General features: G+C 43.6%; 1 protein-coding gene across 1 annotated transcript in view; it reads right to left on the bottom strand.

The window, feature by feature from the left end:
• Positions 1-10945, bottom strand: part of T265_11095 (hypothetical protein) — a gene marked incomplete at both ends in the record, with an annotated part of 68217 nt that overhangs the window by 41307 nt on the left and 15965 nt on the right. The window contains 2 exons of the mRNA XM_009177659.1: positions 5027-5108; positions 7272-7314. Coding sequence (XP_009175923.1) covers positions 5027-5108; positions 7272-7314 — 125 coding nt within the window. The remainder of the gene's footprint in view (positions 1-5026; positions 5109-7271; positions 7315-10945) is intronic.

Below are 10945 nucleotides of genomic sequence, written 5' to 3'. Positions count from 1 at the left end.
TAACTAAACGAACTTTATGGTTGTACGGCAGTGAAGCATCAATGCCAATACTGATGTTGCTGTCATTGATGATGATGATGATGATGATGAATTCAGCCATCGCGGGAGAGTTCCTTCTTCCAAAGACCATCTGGCATAACTTAACATTACCAGTCGGATGTTCCCATCAGACCCGACCAATGCTTCTGAGACGTCGATGGTCAAGCACTAACATCTTTCGTATGTCCTCTGGGCCACGTCTCTGATCCATATATCAGTGTGGATCACAGTGCCGCATTGTAAACTCTGCCCGTGATAGACAAACTCACGTCAGTTCAGCCTAATAGGTGCCTGAGGTTGGCAAAAGCTGACCTGGCCTTTCAGATTCGAGAAGTCCTCTTATCTCCGGCCAGTCCACCGGAACTTACACAGTCCCCCCGGTAAACAAATTTTTCTGCCAAATCGACTGATTGCTCTGCAAGTATATGGTTCGGGTTTGATCTCACAGTCTTGTAGCAGTACTTTACACCTTGCAAGCTTGAAGCGCATGCCAAACCGTGTGACAGAAATATTTAAGTTATTTAAAATCGCCTGCATTTGAGAAGGATCTGAGTCAAGAAGAGCAATATCGCCTGCATACTCAATGTCTATGAGGGAATGTCCCGGGAGCATTTTGACTTCCGAGGTTTCGGAGGCAGGCAGAGGAATCTCAAGCGGCACGTCAATACCAAAGTTGAGGAGGAAAGATGAGAGAGGACAGCCTCGTTTCTAAGCATCGAAAGTGGTGAACTCAGGACGAAGTTTGCAATATACTCGCACGCACCCAAAGGAGTTCGCATGCAGTGCCATCATAAGGGATGTAAATTTGGAAGGGACACCCCTGATTGCCAGACACAGCCAAGGTTTCTGAAGATTGACAGAGTCGGAAGCGAATTTCAGATCAAGAAAAACGACTAGTGTGGGACGTCTGAAGGATTGGCGCTGTTCAGGAGTATGTTTCAAGGTAAAGATATGGTTGATGCATCCCCAGCTAGAGCGAAACGCGGCTTGATTCTTACGAATCTCTCTCTTCCAATAATCAGTCAACCTATGCAAACTAATGCGAGAGGGCACCTTTGGTGCGACATATATCACGCTGATTCCACCATGAATTACGCACGACTTACTTGCACCCTTATTTGAAGATTGGAATGACGGGCGAGGAGCTCCATTTGGTTGGTATTCTGTTTTCATTCCAAATCTTTTGCAGTATGTCCTACTAGTAAACCTCTTTGCCGTCTACAAGATCTTTGAATGATAGGGTAGGCAGTGTACCACTGTATTGGTTTGGAGATGAAGCTACGACCAGTTCCAATCTTTTTTGTTTACTCGGGGTTCTTATCGCGTGACGAATGTATTCCTTTACCTCTACATTCCGCATCTGTGATGATTATTGGTGAAAATACCTTCATGCCAGCTGTGGAAAAAATGCAATAGTTGTTGCACCATTTATTGGTTATCGGATTCTGTCAGCTCGAATGATGAAGGCCGTGATATCAAATTTGCTCATTTGTACTTTGTACTTGACCATTCACGCGATTCGGATAATGAGGTATTTCTCTTAGCTGAGATAACTTCATATCTAAACTTCGAAGCCAAACTCATCACTATCGATCAGTCTAAGTACTCGTGAATCCGGCATTCCAGCAAACTACTGTTTGTCTCGGGAACAAAAATCACTCAATATCACTTACAGTTGCAGTGAAGTTGATGTTGTGAGATAGAGAGACTACCTCAAACTGTAGGAGCAAGAACGTGTACTGGCATACTTAAAAGGTTTGAAGAGAGAAGCAGGACAAAGCCGTCAGGTGTTCTGGAGCTTGGGTCACCGCCAAATGCTTGATTTATCTAGTGGTAATACATATATCTATTAGAGCGATTATATGTAACAAATGGTTTTAGTTGCCAGTCCAATTTTCCTTTCTACGAGAGTCAAAACTCAACCAAAATTACGAATGGGAGTTTGAAAAAAGCGGTTGTGGTTACGTCTTCACTTGCAATCCGTTTCTAAGTGCTCCATAGCGAGAGCTATTTGTCCTGCGTTATGTGGATGTCTTGATGCCTAATGAAATAGTATCGATCGGCGGCAACTCAATAAAATTGTGATCAGTGGTTTGTTGAAATGGACTTTCCGATTTCCGCCGTAGACTCGCCCTCAATTCCAGCTCGAATGCGCATCAGTCGTCACAACAGCGGATTTCTTTACTCTTTACACATGGACAGCTATCTACCAAGGACGAGGTGAAGTCCACCAGAGCAATCCAGCTTAGAGCTGGCTTCATGATGGTAGCCTTGAGCGCTACACACTTGATTCCCTCTCCTTGAATGACCAACCCATAGACTGATCTACTCAACAGGTTTTCTCAGGCTATGTGCGAACATATGCATGTACCAACATGCATACGCACGCGGAATCATGATACGAAGTTGGTTCAGCTCAATTTACAACTGATGTTATCATTTGCTCGGTCTTGATGAACGAACTTTCGCCTAGTGTGGTCAGTAATCAATGTCCAAGAGCTGATACTCAAAGTAGCAATAGATCTGTTAGAGGTCAGTGACTAAGTACTTGATGCTGCAACACTTAAAATGATGGCTGATTTGCAGGCGTTTAATCATGCTTGGTATGCAGATATTTCTTCGAAATCTCAGAAATTTCGTTGGTTACTTCGTCCAAGTGGATTGGACCGGAGGAATCAGTGTGGTGTGGTGGGAACCAAAGAGGACTTTCCAGAGATTTTCTGAGTTTCCTCTTCAATTTGAGACGGCCTCCTTTTACCTACACCTGCATGTAAACCCGTGGTTCCTGGCTTACTTCGCACTGGGTATATCACGAGAGGTCTCCCCTCCTAAATACTGTAGAAGAATAATCGAAAAGAATTGATAACTCAAGTTCCCAGTTGGATTGCACAAGCTAATACCCATGAACTCAGTATTTATAGGAATTACAAATGACCAGTACCACCAAGACATTCGGTATTGTAACCCTTCTTGATGAAGATAATGTTATCTTTTCATTATCTTGATTGTGAGATATAAAATCCTTCAGAAAACTGGGTGAGATTCAGCCATGTGGAGAGACTTCATTCGTATTTCCCTGACTCACCAACTTGTACTTGTCATCACGGTCTAATGCGATCATTTAATTCTATTCGATTTCAGTACCATTCTTAGCATTTCCAGAAAACGAAATTCGTCCTTCCAGCATCCGCATGAAACTTAGATGCGCCGCTGTCAAAAGGCGTTCGTCTTTTTAGCTCTTCGGTTGTCACGTCTGACTAACTTCTTGTGCTACATAGTCCTATCAGATTTCAAAGGATATTCTTGCGCTTGGTGGACAAAAAACCTTGTTGTCTTTTATGAATTTCGTTGGTTCCCTTGAACTTGCACAAGGTTTTTGGTCTTTATCTCCTCTAAGACTTTGTAGTAGGTGAAAAAAGTCCTCCATCCAACAAAAGCGTGTATTCGCAGCTCAGAGTGTTCCTACGCTCTTGGAACAGCGGTGACGATGAGCTTTAAAAGTTGTCGCATCAGGACAATCCTTGTCTGATTGAGCAATTGGGTTATGCGTTTTTTTCACATAAGAGGAGCACTTTTTTCGTGGATAGAAATATGAGACTGGTTACAGAGAAATCCAGACATGATTACAACTTGTGGTTGGAGTGGCGACTACCGACCCATCGTGACTCTCCACTACGTTCTCTAACAACGCAATGATGATGTCAACTCGATTGGTGATGAAACATTTACACTCACTCAGACTACCCACTCCAGTCCAGCGAACAAACTAACGACGATCTACGCTACCTGAGCAGCCAACATTCTCTTCAATAGCATATCCGACTGCATTCTAAACCAGAAAATATTTTGGGTCCACCCAGAGCCGAAGGAACGTGTCTCTCATTCCTTGAAACGCAGCCACGTTGTAAACAAGTGTTGTTCATATGGACTGTTGGAGTCATCCTTGTCGCAATGAATTAATGTTACGCAATATGGTATTTTTGAGTAGCAAGTAGGTATCACTATAACTTGCACAGTGCAATCCGTGCACGAGCGGGTTTTTCTGTAGCGTATGAAGAGGAAAGGAATGTGAAGTTGTCGAAGTGTTGCTTAGTCTGGTGACGTTTCATATTTTTACTTCTACAAGTGACGAAACAGTTTGAAAGAAGTTGAACGAGATAATTCCATTATCTAGTTAGACAGAGCGGTGGCAGGGCGAACTGTGTCAGATCTTATGATATGGTGTAACAAACAAAGCCCCAAAACGGCTGCGCTTTTTGGTAGACAACAACACCTAGAGTCATGAAGAAATGTCACCCGAGGACTCGAGTGCTTTTGTCGAACGGCTCAAATTGCGAACTGTAACCAGAGCCTTCACGAAAGTCATCGGGGAGACTTGCTAATGCGCCCCGGTGATCGGGTTCAAAATGAAGAAAGTGTTATCTATCTACCTAATGAATTCAGAAGTGTTGGCAAAACTGAGTATTGGTTTTGTAACCTGGTAGCTTGGATTGTTGACAAATGATGACCCTCTGAAGTATAAAAAAGTTTCAACCTTGTCAGGATACCGAAATGTTCCTTATTTTAGGTCAGTTGAGTTTTGATATCAGGTAAACAAACACCGACGACTTGTTGTACTACAAGCAGAGTTTTGGAAGTCACCACATCGCAACCGCTACGAACTGCCACAAATAAAATCACAGAATAAACATTATTCGCCTGGTTGTAGCTACATACATACAATCCTCAGGGACAGCAACATGATCACCACGATTTTTACAAGGGACAATAGACTGGATTGTGCAGAGGATATAATTCGGGGCATGTAAGACATCAATGGCGAGAAGAACTTAAGGAAGGTGTTGAGGAAAACAAACATATTCTTCAACTACAAACCGCCAGAATAAAACCAAAGAACCTTCGGCACATCGCACTTTTACAGAAATTTCGACCAAAATTAGAGTTTGGTCTCACGTGAAATGTTCTAAATTTAGCCTGAACTACTCACTTGGCATCAGGGTTTTTGAATTTCTTCAGTGGATTCGGAGGGTAGAACATCACTCGTAAACTGAGCACATCTTGTTTTAGGTCTACGTGAAGGAAGATCAGAAGGCAGGTGTACATTATTTCCTATCGAGGAACAAGTTTCGGTTGTGCCTATCATGAAAGGAGATCACACAGAGTAAACGGAAATAAGTATATTATAGGTGTAATACACTACTCATGAGGTTTCTGAAAACTCTTCGACAGGCCACGACTGACCTTGCCCTTCTAGGCGCTCATCAGGTAGGCGCAGTCCCCGAGCTTCTATCAACCATATGTTCTACTTGATTCCAACCTGAACAGATTTCGACAAATACACTCATTTGCAGATCAATATGGTTTTGAAGGGAGACTCACCTGAAACCCAGCCGAATCCTTCGTTTATGATGTTTTTAAGCAACTGGATGTGCTGCACCAGTTCGCTTCAAAATCAGATTGATATCCAAATGCGTGTATTTGTCGAAATAAGTATATTGTATTTCAGTAAACATCATTCAATAACAACGGGTAATATTTATTATATAAATACATATACATTATATATACACCAACCCAAAGCCGTCATCCTGTTGTGGTGGTCAGGCTTCTGTGCTGCAATGATCCTGCGGGCTATTTTGACTGGAAATCAGTCCCTGAAGTTTCAGTCATGCCAGGCAGGCAAACGGGGAACAGACCGACGAAGAACAGCGAGTCCCCATAATGCGGATAATCATGCTACAGGCGGTCTGGGGGTATAGTACTGTCCTCTGCGATATGGGTGAAAAGGCATTAAGGCTCTTCTCCCAGATGACCAGCATGTTAATATTTATGGAAGCAGCGATGCTGCCTTCTTCCAAGGAAGGAGGCCTTGGAAAATGTCGGCCTCCAAAACCGCACACTCTGATCGCCCAACGGTTGACCGTGACCGCCGGCGCATTACTCAGTGCCGTCGAAATACTTTTAAAACCACAGTCTGGTGCCGCTCAAAAAGCATTTGCTGTACGCAGCTGTACTAGAAGTGAAACAGCAATGCCTTACTCCCTGCGCTCTCGGGACAGGCCGCCCCCTGCAGCCAAGTGGGTCAGACTAATGAGTCATTGGCTCCGGGCAGCGTCCCCCAAATAAACCTCGAAAAATGATGTCTCGTAGTTCAGACACTTGAGTCAGAGGCTACGGACAGGGTTTCTGAACAAAACCTTACATCCTTTCACTGCATTATGGGTCAGAGTTTTGAGTCAAAGGCTCAAGGTGGGGTGCCTCGACTAAACCCGTTCTTCGGCCTTGGCGACCGGGAAGTATCATTTACTTTTGCAGCTCTTCGCTCACCAGCCTTATCCCACAATCCCTATCCACCCATGGTATGATGCAGTGCAGCCAACCCATCTGCCAATTTCCTATCCACTGTACCGTATGTCATTCATCGCCCACAAAAATAGACCAAAATAATTGCTTGCTAACCTCAAACAATCTTATCCGCGTTGCAGACTTTAATATCCGTATTCTAAGTCAATTTGGGCAAGAACCATCCCTTTCTGTAACCTTGCTTTCACTCTCCATCGATGTATGTTGTCTCGGAAACAGGCATACAATACGCCACTTCGGTCTTTAACCTCATGCCTCTCAGGATGAGCCCAGATGTTCCACATTTCACTCTTCGGGTATCTGGTGATCCTAACTCAATAGCTCGTGGTATCTACCGTTTTTTGGAACTTCTCTGCTTGCCTCCGAAACCTCGGAGGTCAAAATGCTCCCGGGACATTCCCTCACAGAGATTGAGTATGCAGATGATATTGATAAGATGATTTCTCGAATCCGAAAGGCCAGGACAGCTCTTGCCAACCTGGCAGCTCTGTCCTGAGTAGAAGCGACTGAGAGGTGGGCATTGTATGACCTGGTAACGAGGTATGAAAACACTAACCAGGAGAGTGGGTTGGTTGGACAACTGCCGCCACTCTAGATGGGGACGTCGGAACTCAACTCACCGAAGGCTGATGGCATCGTTAGAAATGGTCCGATCGCGCACTCAGTGGCGCTCATGCACCAAAGCTATCGTCTTCAATGCGTAGATATTCAGTTCCCGAACTAACCAAACCTGTCACCGCCTTCAACGCTTGGCTTTATGTTTCATACCCTCCCGTTTTCCCTGATCATATATATATATATATATATATATATATATATATCATCAGGGGCGTAATATTTAGTTTGCAGTCAGCTGACAAAAGACTTACCTTTAATCTGCTTCATAACTCGTCTTTCTGGATCCAACCATTGCTGAGAAGGAGATAAGCAAAATTGTCACATTGTGTTGTTAATCATCAGATCAAGCATGACCAACAGAGAAACTAGTAAATTGAACAAACGTTGCGGAAATAGTTATTTTCAACAGCTACCCTACTATCAACACAAGATGGGAAAAGACTCAATGTCCCGTTAACCAAAATTTGCGCATCGAATTCTGTCTGTAGTGTTACATACTACCTTCACAGTGACTTTGTGCGTTGCAATGTATGTTGGATGCGAAGCAGAGAAAAACTGGGACAAATGAATTTGGTCAGATGCGCACAATTCTGATGGAGACTGAGTTCCACAAAGCAAGCGAACTAACCTATGAAGATTTTCTCCGTAACATAAGCCAGCACTTGTCAAGTCGTAATATCACCTAGATAGTTATACACCAGGAAGAAAGTGAGCCAAAACATCACGGATGGACAAACAATAGCCGAGGTAGGTAAGTAGACCGAAACTACTGCTTCGGTACAATGGGGTCTTTTTCAGAGTTTTCGTCAAGGGCTAAACACATTCGAGCGCAGTGGGTGGAATTCAGCAAGTAAACTAACTGACCAAAGTATGTCCAAGTATGAAGCACGACAAAATACCCGTTTTACAAAGCGATTTCACACTGAATTTGGCAAAATACACCAATATTTACAACAGAATTTGACGTCCCTAAACCGGTTGGTGGGCCTCAATAGGCGAGCTTTTGATTGGATAAGGCTGTAGCCACACCGAGAACAATAAGCGATAAACGAACAAGAAGAGTGTTAATTGTACGATGGGGCTGTTCAACCACGAGCTGGGGTTACGAGTTCGAATCTCCCTGCAGAATCATGATATGCCGATGATTCTCAGTAAGGACAAATCGACTTCTGAGCGTAAACTGACTTTACTCATAGGAAGGAATCTCGATTTAAAACAATCGTAAATCTAGTCGATTAGTTCGGTAAGAATTCGCAAAGGTATTGAGATACCCCAGTATGCTTAGTATCTACTGGTGTGGATGCTAACATGATCGCCTTGTAGAGTTCAGATCACTAGCTCCCACAGGAAGTTCCTATGAAGTGGCTTTTACAAGAGCAACACTTCTCTTTGGTGTATATCCCTGTCAGTAGCAACAAAGTCTAAACCAGTCGTGGGCTGCCGAAGAGTCTTCAGCAACCTTGTGGGTAGTGGACAGCGTGAAAATATACTGTGATATCCCGGATATCGTACCAAGTGAAAATGGGGCGGCTTTTGTGCAGCATATTCAGTTGAAGGGTGATTCATTTGAGTAACCCGTTAAAACCAAGTTGATTTTCAAATGAGCGTACTCGTCGAAATCATTCCTATTTGGGTTCAAGTAAAACATGAGGTTGACGGAAACTCGGGGACTGCGTTTACCTGGCGAGCCCCAAGAAGGGTGAAACCGGTCGTGAAATGCCGAAGAATCTTCAGCAACCTTGTGTGTAGTTTCGTTTGTGGAAAAGTCTAAACATGTTAAAAGAGTAGATAGCTAACATTGTAACCACAGTACAGTCATTATTGACCATATCAGTTGCGATGACTTTTAGATCAGATCTTAACATTGCATTTCACACAGTCCCAATCAGCTTCTTGATACCGCTTTCAAAATGGTACTGAAACTCTGAACTGCATTTAGCTTGATCACCATTGTTTTCATCTCATTAAACGATGTGAACTGAGACGCTCTGAAACTCAGAATAGTTGGGGATGAGAGCGACAAAACGGATTACGGTGCCCGCGTCTTCAGTGGGCCCAGGACAACACAATACACATGGATACGGTTAACCAGACAATCAGAAAGCCGTATAGTGAAGTACTTGCATTTCAACCAAACCAAATCGCTTAGTCATCCGATTAGATTTGTTCTTCCTTATACTGGCACATACACACCGAACAGCTTGGTCTACTTGTTGGAGTCTGAACACGGCTGGTCCTGATGAAGTGAACTACGTACAAAGCATGCAGTGGTTTGTTTGGGCGCATTTAGAAGCGAGAATAAACCCACTTGCTCGCACATCAAAGATCAAGTACCTGAAGGCAATCAAGGAGCACGAAGCATCCAAATCACACGTGATTCCCAATGTAGACGACGGTGAGTTCAAATTAATGGCAGCGAGTTGATTTTCCGTTTGTTGAAGGATATTTGTGAGGTAACACGCCGATCCGCTTATTTCGGCCAATTACCAGATCAGCTTGGCTGCTAGGCGATAAAGGCCAAGTGCCTTTCAAGTTAAAATCCTCCAGTTGAAGACATACAAATTACTTCCACCAACGCGTCCTTCAGATCTAGCTACGTTGATCAACCTTCCACTAGCCCGCTTCTGAGGACGCTGCATTTCGAACTCTCCCAATGGACTATGCGTACGCTGTAATACTGTTCAACTTCAGGAGTATTTTCGATGACTGCTCACTGTATGGGGAAATTTTCTACTGGTCAGATATGCCACCCAATGCAGGAATGTCCGTGAATCCAAAATGATCGGGTGCATGTGTCTAAAAACTAAACTCATCCATCAGTCGGTGGGCCGAATCTTTGTGACAGAGAAATATGGGCGGTAGAAAAGCGCGGACTGAGACGGGCGAATTGAATATGAACAGGCAAAATATATCAGGAAAGATGCCATATTTTGTGGAGACTTCTTAGTATTCAGATGACTCGATCTTCGTGCACCTATCACTTTTTGGGTATGGCCTGCGTTTTGCGCTAATCAGAAAAAGGGTATTTACTACACGTTCTACAATGGGTCTATAATTGAACACTGACTGAGATGCAGCTAAATCTCATGCGGAAGTGCACGCCAATTGAGGTTGAAACGATTACCTGGAGCGCATGTTGGACCCAGTTTTATGCGCCCAAAGTACTACAATTGGAACATACGTTGTCTGGCACGTGAAAGTCGCTAGAAGCTGTCTTGTCAGGGCATCACGAATTAAAAACAGTTTTTCTTTTGACTCTTATTTTCCGTGGGCAACAAAATGCCGTCCTTACTATTACGCTTTAATGTAATTTCAAAAGCTACGCAACTCAGCGACTCGTGGAAGGCTTCATTTTGTACCAAGGTCATTCCAAAACAAACAAACGGTACAGCTGGTTACGTTATAATGATGCCTTTTTTGGTGGAGACAAACACGTGAGGGAGGCAGGTGGTGTGGCTTTATTTCCACCCAACTACGACCATTAGACCCAATCAGCTAAAATTGACCAGACATACTCTTATTTTCCGTGGGCAACAAAATACCGTCCTCACTATTACGCTTTTATGTAATTTCAAAAGCTACGCAACTCAGTGACTCGTTGAAGGCATCATTTTGTACCAAGGTCATTGCCACCAAAACAAACGGTACAGCTGGTTACGTTATAATGATGCCTTTTTTGGTGGAGACAAACACGTGAGGGAGGCAGGTGGTGTGGCTTTATTTCCACCCAACTACGACCATTAGACCCAATCAGCTAAAATTGACCAGACATGAAAAATCAGCCCACGTGTGGCAAACATCAGTAGGCCGACTCCGACAGGACATTTGTATTGCCAGATCGACTTTGAATAGTCTGTGTACAGTGAAAAAAAAACGTCTGGGACTGAACCTAGGATCACCAATCTAAATAAATTCAAGGACAGTG

Source organism: Opisthorchis viverrini (genome assembly GCF_000715545.1).
Source record: "Opisthorchis viverrini unplaced genomic scaffold opera_v5_454, whole genome shotgun sequence".
In the NCBI taxonomy this organism is placed as follows: domain Eukaryota; kingdom Metazoa; phylum Platyhelminthes; class Trematoda; order Opisthorchiida; family Opisthorchiidae; genus Opisthorchis; species Opisthorchis viverrini.
Note: the sequence above shows the minus strand (reverse complement) of the source record. Positions and strands in the feature narration are given on the sequence as shown.